The sequence below is a fragment of the Eptesicus fuscus genome, chromosome 14, assembly GCF_027574615.1.
Source record: "Eptesicus fuscus isolate TK198812 chromosome 14, DD_ASM_mEF_20220401, whole genome shotgun sequence".
In the NCBI taxonomy this organism is placed as follows: domain Eukaryota; kingdom Metazoa; phylum Chordata; class Mammalia; order Chiroptera; family Vespertilionidae; genus Eptesicus; species Eptesicus fuscus.
This window is the reverse complement of record NC_072486.1, coordinates 48,296,143-48,318,487: the sequence shown is the minus strand read 5'-3', so window position 1 is coordinate 48,318,487 and position 22,345 is coordinate 48,296,143. Positions and strand designations below refer to the sequence as shown.

General features: G+C 39.7%; 1 protein-coding gene across 1 annotated transcript in view; it reads left to right on the top strand.

Moving 5' to 3' along the window:
* CNTNAP2 (contactin associated protein 2) overlaps positions 1–22,345 on the top strand; it is a 1,332,959-nt gene that overhangs the window by 996,377 nt on the left and 314,237 nt on the right. Inside the window, exon 15 of the mRNA XM_054726631.1 lies at positions 16,129–16,256. Within this exon, the coding sequence (XP_054582606.1) occupies positions 16,129–16,256 (128 nt within the window). The remainder of the gene's footprint in view (positions 1–16,128; positions 16,257–22,345) is intronic.

The window sequence follows — 22,345 nt, the reverse complement described above, 5'->3', positions numbered from 1 at the left end:
ATAGCCACATAGTTGAATCAGGACTCTAGTCTTTAAGATCTAATTGTTGTGCCCTTTCTACTATATTAATTACATTAATTATATATGAGGCTTCTAATTGAATTCTACTTTCTAAACAAAATATAAAGCTTCAATTACAGAAAGGGTATAATAAAAGTGTTTCAAGAGCCTTCAAGGAACTCTAATTGCAAGAAACGTTTTCTTACTCATCTCTCACAATTGATAGTAAGCACATACTGGTTACTATTTTGGGATTGTGTCCAGTTAAAAAATATATATATATTCATATATTTATTCAGTCATGTGGAGTAAGCCACTTTTAGATTGCTATTCGTATTTGGTTTATAAAACTGCATAAGACAATATTTCTGTCCCCAGGCAACTTGCATTCCAGAAGGAAAGTCAAAAAAGAACACTTTGCATAGATTCCTGAAATGGTTACAAAGGGCTTTCTAAGAGATTCTAAAATGAACAGATAATTATCTTTCATTTATAAAAGGCCTAAGCTATTCCCACTGAAAAGGAGTAATTGAATCTGTAATTACTTTCATTTCATAGGGGATAGAGACATGGATTCTAAAGATCTAATTGTAATGGTTGTTTTCTTAATTACTCTAATTACTTTGTAGAGAACACTACCTTACATCCATCGAGGAAAGCTCAATAGTCAATGGTGACTGAGGACACCATTAGGAGTATTTTAAAAGTTCTACTTTACTGGGTATTAGACAGTTCTGTTGTTTATTTTAGCTTCTGATGATCCAGCTGTGCTGAGATAGCCCCTCTGTGTACTATGAGCAAAGACATTGTCTTCTGATCATGACTTGCATGAATGAACATGGAGGAACTGGCAAACCTGTTCCATGGTGATAGTAGGGCTGCTCTTTTAAGAACATGTAGTCTCCTCCCTGTTGTCATTTCAGTGATGACAGGAACATTCCTCCCTCTCCCCAATCCAGCCACCACCATTCATAAGAGGTCTGGGTTGCAAGAGTAGCCTTTTTTCTCATTAAGGCATTGCTTCTTTTAAAAATGAATGGGGGGAAGATGGTTTGTCATGTTATTCTCCAAAAGTGAGTTTTAACAGGGGCCAGGACAGAGGAAGAAGGGGAGCATTAACTTCCTGTTATGGGAAAGGCAGTTGGGGTGCATCCTCAGGCAGAGAAGATGTAGAAGACAGAGTTGAGGACGAAAAAAGCAAAAGACAAAGAATAAAAATTCTCACTTCAAAAAAAAAATGTTTTAACTAGAGGTGACCTTGACTTGAATTTATAGATCTTTTTGTGGACATTAGGTATGAATTAGTGAACAATTAAGTAGCATTTGGTATTATACCCTGAAGATGCATCTCATTCCTGGGTAGAGTCTGTTTCACTTTGTGTAATAGATCTTTTCCAGAATTATTATTTGGGAAACAACACTTGTCAGGTTCAACTGTGTATCTCTATTTCCTTTACCTCCAAAGTTACCAGGATCAAAGGAGATCATCCATGAGAAAGTACTGTGAATATTTTGAAACTTCACACAACTCTAAGTTAATTATGTGCTTTTGTATTTAAGAGATGAAAGAAATAAGAACAATGCAAAATCCTTTAATTAAAATTACTATTAATCTAACATTTTTAGTGTAAGTTATTAATAGAATAATAACTTTCCAATAAAATTATTATAGGTGTTTACCTTTTGACCTACTTTTTCTACTTGCTATAGAAAAAGTACAATGTGTCTTAGTATGGCTATTAGGAGAGAGAAAGGATTGAGAGAAAAGGTACAAAAACTTGAAGATAATGTGGACATATTGTTTGAACAAAAAAAAACAAACACAAAATATTCCAAAAAGTTTAGAAATGGTCCTTGAGATGAAGATTTTTATGCTAACAAGTATTGGCATTTTCAGGATACCACAGTTGCAAATGGTGACAGTTGAACAGAATTTTATTGTTAGGCATGTACTGCAAAACCAAGGATGTTTGGTTTTTTATGAATGAAGTAGTTTGTATTTTGAAGATAGTTTGGGAAGATGATAGGTATAGCTGGTTGGGGTAAAGGATGTAGATTCTGAACAAAGATTAAGGATGAGACTGGAACATGGGTGAAGCTGGAAAATGTGCCATTTTATTTTATTTATTTTTATTGATTTCAGAGAGGAAGGGAGAGGGAGATAGAAACAATGATGAGAGCGAATCATTGATTGGCTGCCTCCTGCATGCCCCCTACTTGGAATCAAGCCCAAAACCTGGGGATATACCCTGACCTGGGATTGAAATGTGACCTCCTGGTTCATAGGGTGACGCTCAACCACAGAGCCACACCCGCCGGGCTGCTCCGTGCCATTTTAAAATCTGGACTCATGTTAAAGAATTTTTATAGAGCTCAAGGGTGAGGAGAGAAGACTCAAAGGACGTATCCTGGGAAGGGTATTTTTTGATCCTATACAGAAAACAAAAGTAATGGCATCTATATATGTAAAAGTCAAGTGATCTGAATGACCGGAAGGACCGGTTGCTATGATGTGCACTCTGGCCAGCCAACCGCCCGATCCAGGGTGGAGCTGGCCAGCCAACCTCCTGCAGGCCCTCCCCCCAGCCAGCCCCACCCTCAATCAGCCCCCACCTCGATAGGGGGCATGGCCAGCCAGCCAACCTCCTGCGGGCCCTTCCCCCAGCCAGCCTGGCCCCCCCCCCCCCATTGGTGGGGTGGGGCTGGCCAGCCAACCTCCCACAGCCCCTCCCAATCGACCCCACCCCCCAATCGGGGACAGGGCCGACCAACCTCCTGCAGTGTCCCCAACCTGCGATCCCCCTCCTGATCGGGGGCAGGGCCAGCAGCCAACCTCCTGCGGCCCCTCCCTAACATCCCACGGCCTCTCCCCCCAATCGGGGTGGGCTGGCTGGACCCACCTGTGCATGGATTCATGCACTGGGCCTCTAGTATGTAAATATTGATCAAAACTTTAACAGCTGGGTAAAGCCCCTGCAAAAATGAGTCAGTAAAGATCTTTAGTCCCCAGGTCCATAGTCACAAAATGGAAGAAGACTCTGAAACCAGAAAATATGCCATTTCTTGATTCTGTATACCAGGGCTTACAGTGAGATGTGTGGTTAGAAAATGTCTTCTACTGTTGCAAATTGGTATTTACAGTTTTCTCCAGTTCTTATTAAGAATTACTTTGCTGAAGTGTAATTTACATACCATATCATCCACCCATTTTAAGTATACAATTCAAAGACTTTTAGCAAATTTACCCGATTAGCAAAATCACCACAACCCCTATAAGATTTCTGTTTATCATTAATCTTTGTTTCCATCCCCAGCCTCAGGCAACCACTTTCTCTCTGCTTTCTATCTCTATAGATTTGCCTTTTCTGGATATTTTATTTAAATAGAAATATAGAATATATGATCTTCTGTACTCTTTTCACTTAGCATAATGGTTTTGAGGTTTATTCATTTTGTATTGTGTACCCATATTTTATTTATTTTATTGCTAAATAATGTCCTTTGTATGATATACTACACTTTGTTTATCCATTCACTAGTTGAAGGACACTTGGGTTGTTTCTACTTTGGGGCTATTGTGAATAAAGGTGCTATGAACATCTATCTAAAGTCTTTGTATGGAAGAATGCTTTCATTTCTCTTGAGTAGATAGATATCCATGAATAGAATTCGTGGGTCATAGAATAAATCTGGGTTTCACTTTTAAGAAACTGTCTAATTGAACAGAGAGGGAGATTCCAGGATGGCGGCTGCAGGACTGAGGTGAGGGAGAGGATGTGAGTGAGTGAGGGGGTGAAAGGAAAATGTATGGGTGTGTGTGGGGTGTGTGTGAGTGAGTGAGGGACAGCTAAATCTGGCAGGAGCAGCAGGGGCTGGCAGACCAGGCTCTCTTGGACAGGGAGATACTACCACCGCTGCGGGCACTCCCCAGACTGTGGGACTCGGGCACGGAGCCCACACCATCTTGAAGGGGAGAGCGGCCTCTTCTAGGAACTCATCAGCACCATCACCCAGATAGGCCTTGGACACTGCCCACAACCCAATAGCCACTCCAGTCAAAATCCTGCTGCCCCACCTACAGACCCGCAGACCTGGGGACCTCTACCTCCAAAGGCACACCGCTCCCGCAGCAGTAAGTGTGATGTCCCCCTCCCCAGTGGCAGACCTCCGGACACCACAGTCACACGCATGTTTCCAGTGTGCAGGCCTCCAGGGCACAGTACTCCACAGGCCGCTCCTGGGAGCCACTGGGAACCCCCGCTGGGTGTGATTTTGTACAGACAAGGGCACGCTGCCCCGCAGTGGAAATTCTGAATTCCCTCTTCCTGAATAACTGCCCACAGACACCCCAGCTGCTCAACTTCAGCGCCAGGGCCCCTCAGAGTGCATCTGAGCTCTGCGATGGCAAACGCACTACCACAGTCACACATTTTCAGCAAGCAGACCCCCTGAGCCCATCAATCCACAGGGTGCTCTTGGACAAGCTCCCACTGCATGCGATCTTGGACAAACAGGGATGCAGTAGAAATTCTGAATTCACTCATCCTGGATACCTGCCCATAGACACCTCAATTGCGTGACTTCAGTGCCAAGGCCCTTCAGAGTGCTTCAGTGCACCACGCTGGCAAATGCACCACGGGTGCCCCTGTGAGTTGCCATTGGGAGTGTGCGCGTATCAAACCACAGAGGCAGCTGCAAAAGCTGAGTCTCCCCACCCCACAACTACAGAACTCTGGACACCACAGTCATGCCTTTCCAGAGCACAGGCCTTCTGAGCCCCACCACCCCAACAGACAGCTCCAGGGTGCCACTGTGAGTTCCCACTGAGCACGCACGATTTCAACCAATGGCACAAGACAGCAAAAATTGGGACACCCCCCCTCTATGGCTGCTGACTTCTAGACACCGCAGTTGCAACTTTCCAGCTCGCAGGCCTATGTCAAGAAAACTCAAATAGCTCAAGTAGGGAGCTGATATACAAAGGATTGTAAAAAAAAAAAAAAATACTATGAACATCTCTACTCGAACAAACTGGACAACCTCAATGAAATGGACACATTCCTAGAAAAATACAAGCTTCCAAATCTAAATCAGGAAGAATAAAAAACCTGAATAGGCCAATAACTACTGATGAAATTGAAACAGCAAAGGACTTGTATGCATGCATATAAACCTAACCAGTGGTCACGGACAACAGGGGGGTGGGGGCATGCGTGGGGAGGGGTTTGGGATGGGAATGGGGGGATGAGGACAAATATGTGATACCTTAATAAATAAATAAAATTTTTTTAAAAAGCTTCCAGCAAACAAAAACCCTGGCCCAGGTGGCTTCACAGGGGAGTTTTACCGAACATTCAAAGAAGAACTAAAATCAATCCTCAGACTATTCCAAAAAATTCAAGAGGAAGGCACAATTCCAAGCTCTTTCTGTGAATACAGCATTACCCTAATCCCAAAACCAGATAGAGACACCACAAAGAAAGAGAACTACAGGCCAATATCCCTGGTGAACATAGATGCTAAAATCCTCAACAAAATTCTAGCAAACCGGATCTAGCATTACATTAGAAAGATCATACACTATGACCAAGTGGGATTTATTCCAGGGATGCAAGGTTGGTAAAATATCTGCAAATCAATAAATGTGATATATCACATAAACAAACTGAGAGACAAAAATCACATAATCATATCAATTGATGCAGAAAAAGCATTTGACAAAGTCCAACACCCTTTTCTGATAAAAAACGCTCAGCAAAGTGGAAATAGAAGGATCACACCTCAACATAATAAAAGCCTTATATGACAAACCTACAGCCAACATCATACTTAATGGGTAAAAACTAAAACCATTTCACTTAAGAACAGGAATAAGACAGGGATGCTCGCTTTCACCACTCCTGTTCAACATAGTACTGGAAGTGCTAGCAAAAGCGATCAGACAAGAAGAAGAAATAAAAGGCATCCAATTTGGAAAAGAAGAAGTAAAATTGTCTTTATTCACAGATGACATGATATTGTACATAAAAAACCCTAAAGACTCCATCAAAAAATTATTAGACTTAATAAATGAATTCAGCAATGTAGAAGGATACAAAATTAATGCCAAGAAATATATGGCATTTTTATAGACCAATAGTGAACTTACAGAAAGAGAGAATTAAAAAGCAATCTCATTTACCATTGCACACAAAAAATAAGATACCTAGGAATAAACTTAACTAAGGAGGTAAAAGACCTCTACTCAGAAAACTACAGGACATTGAAAAAAGAGATAGAGAAAGACATAAACAGATGGAAGAACATAGCATGTTCATGGATTGGTAGAATCAACATCATTAAAATGTCCATATTACCCAAAGCAATCTATAGATTCAATGCACTTCCCATTAAAATATCAACAGCATATTTCACAGATCTAGAATGAACTCTCCAAAAATTTATCTGGAATTAAAAAAACAAAAAAACCTGAATAGCTGCAGCAATCCTGAGAAAGAAGAACAAAGTAGGAGGGATCACAATACCAGATATCAAGATGTATTACAAAGCCACTGTTCTCAAAACTGCCTGGTACTGGCACAAGAACAGACATATAGACCAATGGAATAGAATAGAAAACCCAGATATCAACCCAAACCACTATGCTCAATTAATATTTGACAAAGGAGGCAAGAATATACAATGGAATCAAGACAGTCTCTTCAATAAATGGTGCTGGGAAATTTGATCAGACACGCAAAAAAAATGAAACTAGACCACCAGCTTACACCATACACAAAAATAAAATCAAAATGGCTAAAGGACTTAAACATAAGATGGGAAACCATAAAAATATTAGAGGAATCCACAGGCAGCAAAATCTCAGACATATGCCAAAGCAATATCTTTACAGACACAGTTCCTAGAGCAAGGGAGACTAATGAGAAAATAAACAAATGGGACTACATCAAAATGAAAAGCTTCTGCACAGCAAAAGAAGCCATCAATAAAACAACAAGAAAACCCACTGCATGGGAGAACATGTTTGCCTATGATATCTCTGATAAGGGTTTAATCTCGAACGTAAATTTACAGGGAACTCATACAACTCAACAAAAGGAAGACAAACAACCCAATCAAAAAATGGGCTACGGACCTAAATACTTTCGAGAGGAGACAGAAGGAAGGCCAAGAGACATATGAAAATGTGCTCAAAGTCACTAATCATCTGAGAGATGCAAATCAAAATGACAATGAGGTACCATCTCACACCTGTCAGAATGGTTATCATCAACAAATAAACAAATGGCAAATGTTGCTGAGAATGCGGAGAAAAAGGAACCCTCGTGCACTGCTGGTGGGAATGCAGACTGGTGCAGCCACTGTGGAGAACAGTATGGAGTTTCCTCAAAAAAACTAAAAATGAAACTTCCATTTGACCCAGTGATCCCACTTCTAGGAATATATCTCAAGAAACTAGAAACACCAATCAGAAAGGACATATGCACCCCTATGTTCATAGCAGCACAATTTACAATAGCTAAGATTTGGAATCAGCTTAAGTGCCCATCAGCAGATGACTGGATTAAAAAACTTTGGCACATCTACAGAATGGAATACTATGCTGCTATAAAAAGGAAGGAACTCCTACCATTTGCAACAGCATGGATGGGGCTGGAGAGCATTATACTAAGTGAAATAAGTCAGTCAGAGAAAAATAAATATCACATGATCTCACTCATTTGTGGATTATAATGAACAACATAAATGGTTGAATATAAACAGATCTAGAGACAGAGAAGCATCGATCAGATGCTCAAATCTCAGAGGGAAGGTAGGGGAGGGTGGGGGTAAGGGGAGAGATCAACCAAAGGACTTGTATGCATGCATATAAGCATAAGTGATGGACACAGACAACAGGGGGTGAGGGTGAGGGCAGGACTGGGGGGATGGGGGACAATGGGGGATAAGGCCATATTTGTAATACCTTAATCAATAAAGAAAAAAAAATGGAGAGAGAAAAGAAACTGCCAAACTGTTTTCAAAAGTGACTATACCACTTTACAACCACACTAGCAATGCATATGATTCCAGTTTCCCCAAATCCTTGTCAACTCATGTACTTCTCTGTCTTTTTTATACAATAATTTCTGTTATTTTATGTCTTTTTTATTATAGCTTCTGTGGTGAGTCAAATGCCATCTCAGTGTAGTTATGTTGCATTTCTCTGATGACTAATAATATTCAGCATATTTTCATGTGTCTAGTTCCCATTTCTACATCTCTTATGCCTCTATAGCTAAAACTTTGACTTTCTGGATTCTTCCAGAAACTTCTAGCTTTGATAATGCTGTGATGGTAATGCATGAATGCTCACTGACTATAATTGATTATTTTCTTAAATAACCAAGTATTTCTAGAGCCTTACAAAGGAGAAGTCTTCGTCTCTGCTGGAATTGTAGAGTAGATTCAAAGAGTGCCCCCTTTCATAACACCTGGTAGAAAAGCAGGCTCACAATTGCAGAAGCCTATTGGGATTTTATTTTCAGGGGTGAAGGCGGGGGGGGGGGGGCGGGTAGATTTTTTTTCCACTGAGCTAGAGGCAAGACTCAACTGCCTAGAGGCTGTTTGTTTCTCAGTATGATTTAAAAAATTAAAAAAAATAAAGGCGGCACGGGAAGAACAGCCCGTGTAAAACAGAATTCTTCAGGAAAATGTTACTGAAGGAAAGTAACAATAATGCTATGTTAGAGAGACAAAATCCATAGAATCAAGTTTTACTATAATAACAATGCTGATAGACAGATTATGCAAGATTCAGAATTCAGGAGCTCTTTGAAATGGACGATAGAATATTTCTAATGTACAGGCCCACTAACAGATGTGATTAGGCTATATTAACATGGCAAATATAGGCTGTCCCAAAATAATGTATACACAGTTTGAATGATTATTAAGTTAGTATTATTAATATACAGTTCATTTCCAATATTTAAAATAATCTATAGCAATGAATACTTTTTTTGTCAATTCCTGTTTTCAAACTGATGACCATTCTGGTCCAGGCACTGCTAATAATGCAAAGCAATGTAATCGCAAACATCAAGAATAATTTCATTCGGTATTTGTGCACCCTCAATTCGTCACCTGTTGCTGGTTTTGTACAATAAAGTTTTATCTTTTATGTATCCACATAAAAAAAGTCTTGTGGATAAATTTTCTTGGTTCACAGCTTAGTCTGGCTTCACCCAGTATTGCAAATTAGTTAAATCTGAAAAGGAGTGAAAATTTAGTTACCAGCTTTTAAAAGTATCTATATGTTTTTGGGACACCCTGTTTTCCCCCAAAAATGTATATATACTTTGAGTAATTATAAAGATAGTGTTTGTACTTCAACTGTGTTTTCAAACTTCCAGTAACATTTTAGAATGAATTTTCTTTATTCAAAGCTTAGTCTGGGTGAAAATAAAGAAACATCAATTGACCTATCAGTTGTTAAAGCGTGTATACATGTTTTTGAGACTTCCTGTAGTTACTGATTATCTCTCTAAATTAGATTGACCTCAATTTATAAAGATCATAACTTTCAAGGAAGGCTTGTTTTGCTAGCTAAATAATTTTTGCACAGGTGCTAAGATGGAGGTCTTACAGGTGTGGTGAAGGGTCCCTCTCTAGATCTCAGCTTATTTTCTTTTCACCCACACATAATTTTTTAGAAGTGGGTGGTGGGTTGTGCTGTAGCATCACATCAGAAACTTTGTACTAGTCCAACCACTTTATTGCCATTCCTGAATTTGTTTCCACAGCCTATTTGTTTCCAGCACAGTCCACTGCTGTATGAGTTTCACACACTATTGTTTGTGACTTTAAAATCTCTAGAGCCCTATTTAGATCCCTCATCAAAAATGATTGAGGCGGTAATTTTATCTTTTTTTTCAGCTGATAATTATTTTTCCTGTTTGCTTGGAAATAGCTAAGTGTTATAACTCCTCGCTGACCTGCATACTTCTATAAACTTTAACATATTATTAAAATCAGTGGTTAATTTGGAGATGAGGTTGTTCTAGGCCTTTTTTACTTAATATGTTAATGAAGTAAGGGATTTGTGTGAGTAAAAAAACTTACAGATATCTTTAAATTTACTACCTACAAATAAATAACCTGGACATTTCAGGAAGATAAGTTTATCACCTCATCATAAATTGAAATTAAAAGACAAATGCTTTTAACTGACATTGTGGTTTTTTCAGTTTTCTTCTGTTTTGTTTTTTCCCTTTTCCTTTTCCTTTTTCTTTTCTTTTCTTTCGTGTGTGTGTGTGTGTGTGTGTGTGTGTGTGTGTGTGTGTATGTGTGTGTGTGTGTGTGTGTGTGTGTGAAATCCTCATTTGGGATCCAGATAATCTAGATCTGAATCCACACTCTACACTTATGAGCAGATGACCTTGGTCAAGATAACTTTTCTGAGTCTCATCCTTCTCATCAATAAAGTGAAGATAGGAATGCCGATAAGGAAGAATTGATTTCAGATTAGATGTTATATATAAGAAGTAGTCCAATATATATAGGTTCTCAATGATTGATGGCCTATTATTATTATTTTATGTAAATTAAGTACTATTCTTTATATTTTTTTATCTTTACCTTATCCTTAAAATTTTTTCAAACACACAAAATTAAGTATAAAGATAATATACCAGTTCACATTTTTTAAAATAAAGTTGAAATCAATATTTTCTCTAAAATATTAATAGAAATTATGCATGCATTTTACTCTAATTTTTAGTAACTGCAGAGTGATTGAGTACACATTATTTTACATAACTTGGATTACTGATTTGAATATCTAACTCTCTGTTTTGTTCATTTTGATACTTAATTTTATTGGCTATCAGAGTTAACATTCAAAAGTGTTAACTAAAGGTAATATATCACACGAAATAAAAGTACATTATTGAGTCTACCTAATGAATCATGATGTTCATTTTTCAGTTTCATTGACCAGAAATGAAAAGGTTCTGATAAATTGTGCCTTGTAAATTTCTATCATCTCTGATGTTAATCAGTTCAGTTTGCAAAATAATTGAATAGTGACCCATTTTACTATTTAAAAATAAGTCCAGCCCTGGTCAGTTTTCCTCAATGGTTAGAGCATCGGCCTGTGGACTGACGGGTCTCAAGTTCAATTCCCAGTCAAGGGCATGTACCTTGGTTGCAGGTTCCCCAGCCCTGGTAGGGGCGCATGTGGGAGGCAACCAGTCCATGTGTCTATCTCACATGGATATTTCTCTCTTTCCCCCTCCTCCCTCTCTCCCACTTTCTCTAGAAATCATTAGAAAAAAAATATCCTCTGGTGAAGATTTAAAAAATAAAAAAAATCCAAAACCCACTGGAACTCTACATTTATAAGATGATTATAAAGATTTTTAAATTATAAGTTATGGAAATGTGTAGATATGAAAATTATTATAAAATTGTGTGTATATCAATTTTGACAAAACAATTTCATAATGATTGGAATATATAATTCCAAACATTTATTTTCCAATGTTCTTTAATTAGCACAAGTTTTGATATAAAGTAATTACTTGCTCACTCATCATAAATGAATCGAGATCTAAATTCTCATACACTGCTGGTGGAAATATCAGTTGATACAAGCTCTTGGGAAAATTGTTTGAAAGTATCTACTAAAGCTAAACATATGCGTAAATGAAAGTATATACTGGAGCTATTTATATGATCTAGTATTTCTGCTTTGGGATTAATGCCCAACATAAATGAGCCCTTACAAGTAACACATTAATAAGAATGTTCATAACAGCCATGTTCACAATAGCCAAACACTGGAACCAAACCAAAGGACACCAGGAGAATGTTCATTCTCATTATAGTGTAGTATTACACTTTTATAAAAATAAAATACTACAGTTTTTGCCCTGGGGCAATGTAGCTTAGTTGGTTAAGCATCATCCCGTGCACTGAGAGGTTGCTGGTTCAATTCCCAGTCAGGGCACATGCCTGGGTTGTGGGCTCAATCCCTGGTAGGGGCATGCAGGAGGCAGCCAATTAATGTTTCTCACTCTCCCTATTCCTTCCTCTCTCTCTCTCTCTCTCTCTCTCTCTCTCTCTCTCTCTCTCTCTCTCTCATCAGTTAAAATATATTTGTTTTAAAAAGCACAATTTTAATGTAAAATATTTTTTTAATAAATAGCATGGAAAAATCTCACAGATGTAAGGTCGAGTAAAAGGAGCCAGGCACAAAAGAATACATACTGATTCTATGTGTATTACAGAATATCATGGAGAGTCTCCCGTTCAAAGATCTTTTATAAAATTAGCCATACCATTGCCGTGGCCAGGTAGCTCAGTTAGTTGGAGCATCATCCCATATACCAAAAGGTTGCTTGTGAGTTCAATTCCTGGTCAGGCACATACCTAGGTTGTGGGTTTGATCCCTAGTCAGGATGCATACAAGAGGCAGCCAATCAGTGTTTCTGTCTTTCCCCCTCTCTCCTTTCTACTGTCTCTAAAATCAATAAACATCCTTGAGTAAAAATAAAAAAATTCGCCATACCCATCTTTTTTTTTAATTACAGTTTACGTTCATTGTTACTCTGTACTAGTGGCCCAGTGCACAAATTCGTGCACATTGAAAGGAAATTAATTAGAAGAAATATTTTAATATCGCTATTCACCCTTTCTCTATAATAGAAGTGTCAACCAAATTCATGATTGACAATGATAGATTGAAACATACGTGTGCGATTGGTGCCAGTGAGAACTTTATATGTATCGCGCATGCACGAGTCAATTTAGCCTTTTATAGATATAGAATAAGCTTGCTTAATTAGACCTGCTTTCTGATTTAGCTAAACTTTTACTAGCCCAGTGAAGCACCCCAACTTCTCTTTCAGGTAATTGTCAGCAACACAGCAGTAAATATCAACACGAAGCAGATTATTATTCTAGATCCCTCAGGGAGAACAAAGGGTAAAATATTTAACTGCAGCAGTGTTTGACTATATTCTGAAATTATTTTCAAGGTCCACCATTTCTTACTTCTTTTCAGTCGGGTCAAGTTTCTAAGCTTTCTAAATCTCCATTTTCCGGCTAATGAAAAGAAAATGGATTCTACCGAGTCTCCTATATACCTGCTCTAGGACTTCTGTGAGGATCAAATGAGATGAGGCATGTGTAAAATGTTTCCACCTGGCTGTAAAGCAAGTTCTGTTCCTGGGCTGAAGAAACTTCAAGGACGCTAGTCACTAGGGAAAGGAAGCCGGGCTTTGCTACATGATGTCGTTACCTGGCGCCCACAGCCACCATTGCTGGGCTGGGCTGTGGGCCACATTTTGCGCCACGGGGTCTCGGCAGTGTCAGCAGCAATTTGGTGGGGTGTCGCTCCTGGGTGGTGGCGGGGCTTGTGTCCCACTTGGGGGAAGACAAGTGTTGCTTTGTGAGCTCCTGGTCCATGGTGCCATTTCTCTGTAAATGGCCAGTGCGCATCACGGCAGCTCCTGCGTTGAGAGTCTGCCCCCTAGTGGTAATTGAGCATCATAGCAACTGGATGGACACAACATATTAGCCTTTTATATATAGAGAAGATTAGTATAGCCATACCATCTTCTAATTCCTAGGACAGTTAAATAATGAGAATCCTCTCAAAGCAGGCTGTAGAGCACCCAGTCTTCCTTCAGAATATACATGTGTTGTACCAAAAGTGATACATGGCTGCCTGTTACAGAGTACAAAACCAATAGAAACATTACGTATTAATAAGCTTAAATTATTTCTCAGTGTTGGATTAAATAAATGTGGTTTAAATGGTTTCTTTCCCCACTTGTGTCTTTAATATGACAGTTTCCTACCACGATAGTTAGTGGAATATTTGTGGAATATTTGCTCAATAAATCTCCAAAAAATGAGGTAGAGAGTGGTTATTTAGAGCAGGAGTTGACAACCTTTTTCTATAAAGATCCAAGTAATAAACATTTTAGGATTTGAGAGCCATATGATCTGTATCACAAGTACTCAACAGGAGGCATGTTGATGATGTATGTTGTGGCTATATTTCATTAAAACATTTTTATGGACACTGACTTTCAACTTCATGCAATTTTCACATGACAAAATATTCTGCTTTTGATTTTTTTCAACCTTTTAAAATGTAAAAAATCATGCTTAGCTCATGGGCCATAAGAGTAGGGGCAACAAGATAAATGGTTCTTGGGACTTTGTTTGTGAAGTCCTGGTTTAGAGTCATGTAATTCTTAGTGATAATGAACTTGTAGAGAATCTCAGCCTGAAGTTCCATAGGAGTGAGTACACACATCATTTCTAGTCAGTTGTCAGATTACAGTATGTTGTTAAAGTATGTTCATTTGTTTTGTTCCTTCAGGAAGCATTAAGTATCATATTTAAAGTCAAAGGCTTTGTTCCTTCTCTGACATGATTTTAATTGATGGAAGTTTAAATAAAAGAAGTTGGGTTTGCAAAAGATTCTACTAAGATATTTGAGGTATGGTCATTTTAGCTACAGTGTCAGTAAGAATCACAGTGCTTTCTGGGTGGTCTTCTGATTTGATATACAATTTTTTAATGAGTTTTTGTTTTGTTTTTATATATAGAGAGAGAGGAAGGGAGAGAAACCAATGTGAGAGATTAACATTGATAGGTTGCCTCCCAGGGATCAAACCCACAACCGATGTATGTGCCCTGACCAGGAATTGAACCCACCATCTCTTGGTATATGAGACGATGCTCCAACCAACTGAGCCACACTAGTTAGGGCTGATAAACAATTTTTTTAAAATAACCTTTATTTTGGAAATTTTAAAGCAATGAAATACCAAGACACTGTAAAATACATTTGTTTGAGGCCCACTGTCTAAATTCTGTGACTCTTTCCTGGATTTCTGTGTGATCTCCCTGATACATGAGGGAGTGTGTATTCTCTGACATTCTAGAAGGTCAGAGGGATAAATAAAAGCTCCTAACTGCATAGCATTTAAAGGGCAGGCTTCCAAGTTGGTTCACCTCAATTCTCTGCACTATTTACCAAGAAATGTAAATGGTGAATATCTAACTTAATTATTGAGCTATCTTTCATTCTTTTATCCAAAATTAATTTTCTGTGATCAGCTGTATGTACAATTTCAAAATCATTATTTACATGCAGACTGAACAGTGCAATAAAGCATGGGAAAAGGTAAATTTTTGGAATGACTTTATACTAATTTGTACCTACCATCCATCCAGCCCTAAATGAGGGGATCCCTCAACCTCAGCAGCACCAAACAGCATGTAGGGGCAAGGATTTCCTAGTAAGGTGAATGAAACCTGTGCTGTTCATAATTTACCTCGGGTCCATTCCCAAGAATGTCTCCTGGATGTCTGTGTTCCATCCCAGAATCAGTATTTTGCAACTAGCCTTGTTCTCTTCCCTAATTTAGGGAGGCTATGGGGTAGAGTTAGGAGACCTGAAACAAGGTAAGTATACAGTAAACAGGAGAAGGAATCTAAGAGGAAAGCCAAACTGAAGCTTCACTCCTCATTATAATGGAAATAGATACTTATTGGGCACCAGCTCTGTGTTGGAAACTTTCCATAAACTCAGTTAAAATAAACAAGAAGAGATAAAGGGACAAAAAAAAAACATGTCCCTTATTTAGCTAATGCACAGCAGGAAAGAAAGCCTGGGAAGCAACTACTTCAAAGCAATTAAGTAGACCAAGCGGTGCTTTGTTTTAAATGAATTTTTGTTTTATGTATTATGTAAGTGGTAAGGTTGACTTTGTTGAACTTTTGATTCCATGACAATAGCAAACTCTGCCTGTATGCTCAGCACTTAGTGTGTATTCTTCAAGCAGCATGGTCCTCTGCCCTTGACCCAGAATAACATGCAGCATGTTGGTTGTGACTCTGGAAACTGGGGTGTCACTTCTGTTTTCCAGAAGGTGAAAATGTCACAGTTGCTTCTGAACACCAACCGATGGAAGAGAGAAAACAACTCTTTTACGGTGGTTCTACTTCGTGAACTTCTGAACATTTATTGGAATGTGGTCAATTATTAGACAACCCAAATGATGAACAGAAAATGCATGTTTCTGACTCAGCCTCCTGATGCTTTTCTCTTTCCATGTGATTCAGGAGGAAGGACGCTGGTTTCTTATCCTACAAAGATCACCTGCCGGTGAACCAGGTCGTGGTTGGAGACACCAACCGGCAAGGCTCAGAAGCGAAACTGAGTGTTGGCCCCCTGCGCTGCCAAGGAGACAGTAAGTTTGCCCAGCAGCTGGGGCTTTCACTTTCTTGGCAATTTTATATAGTGTTTCCCAGAAAATCAGAGCGTGGCAGAAAACAGACTGCTCTTCTCTAACTCCTACAGAAACATCCGGCAGTGCAAACAGCCCAATGGAGAGCTAGATAGAACCTAACACAAAAAGAGGAGACAGCCATAAAGTCTTCAGTCCAAGGAGCCTAGATCGGGACATAAAATGTGGATATCCATCTTCCTTGTACATTCATATCTAACAACTTTGACTACCTAAGTTTATGGTGATATGTAAATAGCGATGATGCTAATAGCATAAAAGTGGCACTCAACAGCTGTGATTCCACTGAGTGCTGCTGTTAGTGCCATTAGCAGAACTATTGATAGCACCATAAACTGGGTTGATGGTGATATAAATAGTAGCATTATGATTTCATGTATCACTGTAAACTTGGATTATGGTCATGTAAAGCTTGACATTATTGCTATCAAATTTCATCATCATCAGAGCTTGATAGTCCCTTGTAAGCCAAAGATGTTTTCTGTCGCTATGTCTAGCTTTCCGGATTCGGCACCACAGAGAGGAATTGGGGGCTGTTGGCTTCGACTGTGGGAGGCTGGGAGTTAGAATGATGATCCCACCTAATTAGGGCACCATTAGGATTTTATGTTGTCTTGTACCCTTCAGTGTGCTTCACGTGCTGTCAGAGGAAAATGGTGACATTTTGCTGTGAGGATTCTGCAAGGAGCATCCTGCATGTCATTTCCCCTCTTCCTGTCTGTCCCCTGGGAGTTCTATGTGTTTGTGATTGTGTGTGAGGAATCAGGAAACCTAGATCTGTTCCCTGAATAACTGACTTGCCAGGACACCTCAGGCAAACTCCCCATTTGCTTGGCTGTGACAATGAGAATACCACCTGCGTCCCAGCTCCTCCTGGGGAGGCCATAAAGATTTCAGTGCCTGCATCTGGATCCCTCCCAGCAAAGCATTCTGTGAGGTGGAATATTATCACCACGTCCATAAAGCAAGGGAGAATCAGACCTACTCGATGCAATAAACTATTGCGGCCACTCATAGAAGTGTCTTAAGGAATGTAATGATTCATATTAATGGTTTACTACTTAGTAAATTGAGGCTGTCAGCAGTTAAGCAAGGCAGTATTCCTGATACAGAAGAGAGATGGAGTTGGTACTGATTTTTCTCTTCTTACATGGAGAAAATGAAAGAACTACATATAAAATGGGGACTGGTCAAAAGAGCTTTATCATGCATTTATTAAACAACAATATTTCATTTGTCTAGTCTGGCTTAGTAGAACTGTGCAATAAGGAATTTAGTTTTAACTGTTTAAGAAAAAGTATTGACATAAAATAATAATAAATCTGCATTTTTAAACAGGAATTTTGAGAGATAGAGCATAGTTTCACTCTCAGCCCTGGCCCATCTGGCTCAGTTAGTTGGAGCATCATTCCATGCACTGAAGGGTCAAGGTTAAATTCCCAGTCAGGGTACATGACTAGGTTGCAGGTTCGATCTCTAGGCAGGGCGTATGTGGGAGGCAAATGATTCATTGTTTCTCTCTCACCTCTCTCTCTCTCTCTCCCTATCTCTCCATCCCTCCCTCTTTCCCTTCCTCTCTCTCTAAAGTCAATAAAAAATAATAGTAATAAATAAAACAGGCAGGTTCTTACATGTTATCTAATGAAAATAATTTTCTTTATGTCACAGTTACTCATTAATATATATAGGTAAAATATTTTACACTTATGAGTTCTAATTCTGAAGTTAGCTTTGAATTAGGAAAGGGTTTCCATTAAGTAATTGATTAACTCAGTATAGTTATAAAAACCCCACTTCTGCAAACTTTTGTTACCATTCTTAAAGTGAAGGTGATAGCTACGTTAAATAGTATATGTGGGAGTATATTACCAGTTGAGTAGCTTGTTTTCTCTTAATCAATTAAATCAGTCCTCAGGAAAAATTTATTTTGTGTCTGCTATTTTTCTAGCATTTTACTAGGTACTCTGGGGGATAAGAAAAAGAAGTTCATTATATCTATGAGTCCGTTTCTGTTTTGTTTGTTCGTTTATATTGTTCCTTAGATTCCACATATAAGTGGTAACCACGCAGTGTTTTTCTTTCTCTGACTAATTTATTTCTCTTAGCATCATACCCTCTAGGTCCATCCATGCTTTCAGGGTAGGGAGGTTGGAGGACTGGGTGAAAAAGGTGACTGGATTGAGAAGTACAGATTGGTAGTTGCAAAATAGTCATGGGGGTGTAAAGTACAGTATGGTACTTTACATGTATGGTACCAGGTGGGTACTGGAAATTTCAGGGGGAACATTTTGTAAAGTAATTGTCTAACCACTATGCCATACACCTGAAACTAGTACAAAATAATGTTGAATGTTAAAAAAATAATAAAAATTAAATTAAAAAAGGTTTCTGCTAAAAAGAATAGAGAAAGAAGTTCAAACCACATTTTAAGAAATACACATGAAAAAATATTGAAAAACACAAAATGTTTTATGATTTAATATTAGATTTTGCAATGTAAAATTATTGCAACTGATACTCAAGAAAGAAGTGATAACCAGTATATTTCAGGTAGATTTTATATTTAGAAATAGAGGACAGGTAAAGTATGATGGGCAGCACATTTGCATTTCTTTCCCAAGGCTTTTGTTCTTATACGCATTTTGAGGACAGTTGATAAGATAAAGAGCTATCTGATTCGTAGACACTACATGGTTTCAGTATTCTCATAGTGCTTAGCTTCAGAGATTTGATTTGTGTTTTACCTGATACTCCGTGAAAATAAAAGCACAGCCAATATTTAATTGTAATTAGTAGAATACTTTTGTGTCTGAAAGAGAGAGACAGACAGAAAGAAAGACAGACTTCCTTTTCCGCAGACAGCTGAGAATGTTATACCTCGTACCTGAATTGCCAGGTAGCAGTCAGCAGTCAGCAGTTTTAATGCCCACCTTCACTTTAAGGATGCTCTAACATGTATACACTAATGATGAGTGCTCCACATCATAGCATTTTCCAGTATTTACCAATGTATGATTTCCTTGAATAGAGAGCACCTCACCCCTGAGGTGCGTAAGGTAAATATTAGCCTTTGTTTACAAATGAACAAAGTATTTCTTTTAAAATGTCATTTACACAACAAATTTCTACACACCCTTGCAGCCTCCAGGAGACTCCAGGAGGAATGACTGCAGAGAGCATAAGCAGCTCTCTCCACACAGGGCAGGGTTGTTTCCCTAATTCCACTGTCTTCCATGAGTCAATTGCTGATCAGATTGGTTTAAAAAAATGTCACTTGGGTTTTATGCCAGCACCCCTCACACCCACTCACATCCATTTATCTATACAACATGAATGATATGGGGAATAAAGTCTAGTTTTTATCATTTAAAAAGTGGTATAGTGCATTTATCTGTTGTTTGTGGAAATTAACTTACTGTCATTTACTGAAGTCTGTGCAAAGCTACAGTTTAAAAACCCAAATCCATTATTGAAAAATGTCTCTCTCTGAACTGTTGAGTGATGACAGTCCCAAAAGCTGTCTCTTGAATTAGGTCCCCCAGTCTCAGAGAAAGAAACTATTTTTGTGGGCTCCGACCAAGCGTTGCAGTAGTTTCGGTTGATTTCATCATGCCTGCTGACTTTCATTTTTACTTTGATTCATCTGAACTCATAGGCCTATATAATCAAAATGCTAAAGAAAATCATTGAGTTCCACTCAAGTCTGCTGCATTTCCTACATAGTGCTGTGAAATTCCCTTTTCTTTTTCAAATACTTTCAAATGGAAACCTCCATTCTAAATGAAGCTGAAAGTGTGACTGGTGATGGATGGTTAACTATGATAAAAACAAAAAAAGCAGTAAAGTTACAAATCCCCTCTTAAATCACGTGTCCACCCCTAGAAAGAAGCAAAATAACTATTTAGAGATTCAAAATCACTGATAGAGTAGAAACTATTTTCAAATCCTATCTAATAAAAGAGTAATATGCAAATTGACCATACCTCCACTACACCCACAAGCCACACCCACAAGCCAATCAGGGGTGAATATGCAAATAAACCTAACTAAGATGTCTGCAGCCCCGGATGGCAGGAGGGAGGCTTGGGTTTCCCCAGCAATGGAGAAAGCCAAGCTTTCCACCTGCCTTTGCCGGCCTAGGCCTCCACCCAATGCTACAAAGTTTCAATGATAGAAAATAAATAATTCCCAACCAAAATGGTGGCAGCCACAGAGCTGGAGAGAGCAGGAGGCTAGGGTTGCCCCCGGCGATGGAGAAAGCCAAGCTTTTGCAACTGGCTAGCCTAGGCCTCCACTCCAGGCTACAAAGTTTCAAATGAAGATAAATAAATCCCAACAGAAATGGCTGCCACCATGGAGCAAGCAGAAGGCTTGGCTCTGCTCCAGGCTACAAAGTTTCAATTGTAGAAGATAAATAAATCCCAGATACCAGGGCCTCCGCTTGGGTCATTGGGGGGTGTGGCTGGCCTACAAACCACCACAGGCCCCTCGCCCAGGCTGCTCCATTCCCCAAGGGAACCCCCACCCTGATCCAGGACACCCTTCAGGGCAAACCAGCTGGCCCCCACCCATGCACCCGGCCTCTATCCTATCTAATAAAAGAGTAATATGTAGATTGACCATCACTCCAACACACAAGATGGCTGCCCCCATGTGGTCAAAGATCCTGCCCCCATGTGGACACAAGATGGCCACCACAAGATGGCCATCAGGGGAGGGCAGTTGGGAGGGACCAGGCCTGCAAGGGAGGGCAGTTGGGGGTGATCAAGCCTGCAGGGGAGGGCAGTTAGGGGTTACCAGGCTGGCAGAGGAGGGAAGTTGGGGGTGACCGGGCCTGCAGGGAAGGGCAGTTGGGGGGGACCCAGGCCTGCATGGGAGAGCAGTTAGGGGTGACCAGGCCTGCAGGGGAGGGCACTTAGGGGCAAACAGGCTGGCAGGGGAGTGGTTAGGGGGTGATCAGGCTGGCAGGCAGAAGCGGTTAGGGGCAATCAGGAAGGTAGGCAGGCGAGCAGTTGGGAGCCAGCAGTCCTGGATTGTGAGAGGGATGTCCGACTGCCCGTTTAGGCCCGATCCTACTGGGGTCCCAGATTGGAGAGGGTGCAGACTGGGCTGAGGGACACCAACCCCCCCCCACCCGTGCATGAATTTTGTGCACCGGGCCTCTAGTTTAAATATATAATCATTCTTGGAGGAGGCAGCTCAACTTTTATGGAATTAGTTCACAAAAGACATATTTTGGTATTGGAGGTAGAAGTCTTTTCAGACTATATATGGTGTGTATAATTAATTATAGAAGTACTAGAGGCCTGATGCACGAAATTCGTGCAAGGGGCTTGGCCCTTGCAGCCCCAGCTTCGTCCAGAAGGTCGTCCGGAAGGACGTCTGATCTAATTAGCACATTATGCTTTTATTATTATAGAAAGTATTTACTAGATAATTGCTCTATTCTTAGCCATATGAGGTAATGATTTCTCATATCTCCTGTAGGGATACAGGGACTTGAAGCAATTAGTTAGGAGCAAGTTTGCTATGAAAGCAAGCATTTGCCATACACCTGGGTAGAAGTCATTCAGGAAAAATGTGTTACTAAAGGACTTCTGAGTCCCTGCCAGCAACCTACCCTGGCTATCCAGGCAGAGGGTAGAGCACGTGAGTCATGCTGGAGGTTTCAATGCCAATTCAGTCTTTTAGAACTGCAGGCCTGACTCTGAGAGGCCCAGAGAGAAAGTGAAGCAGATAACACATCCAGTTCAGGAACATTCAGCAGACACAAAGCCGGGCATAAAAGAAGTAGAGATGGAATGGCGTTTTATGCAAATGATAGTGGACACTGGTTCTTTGGGAATATAATCTTAGGGGCCAGGGTAATATAAAGGCCACACTGTCTTTACTATAAGACTTTACAAACCAGGACCATAACAAGCAGTTCCCTTACCAAGAAAGACAAGCCATGATTGTATCTACACGGCATTTCTTCACAGAGAAGACATTCCCAGAGGGATGCAAATGATTATCTTCTCCAGAGGATGTAC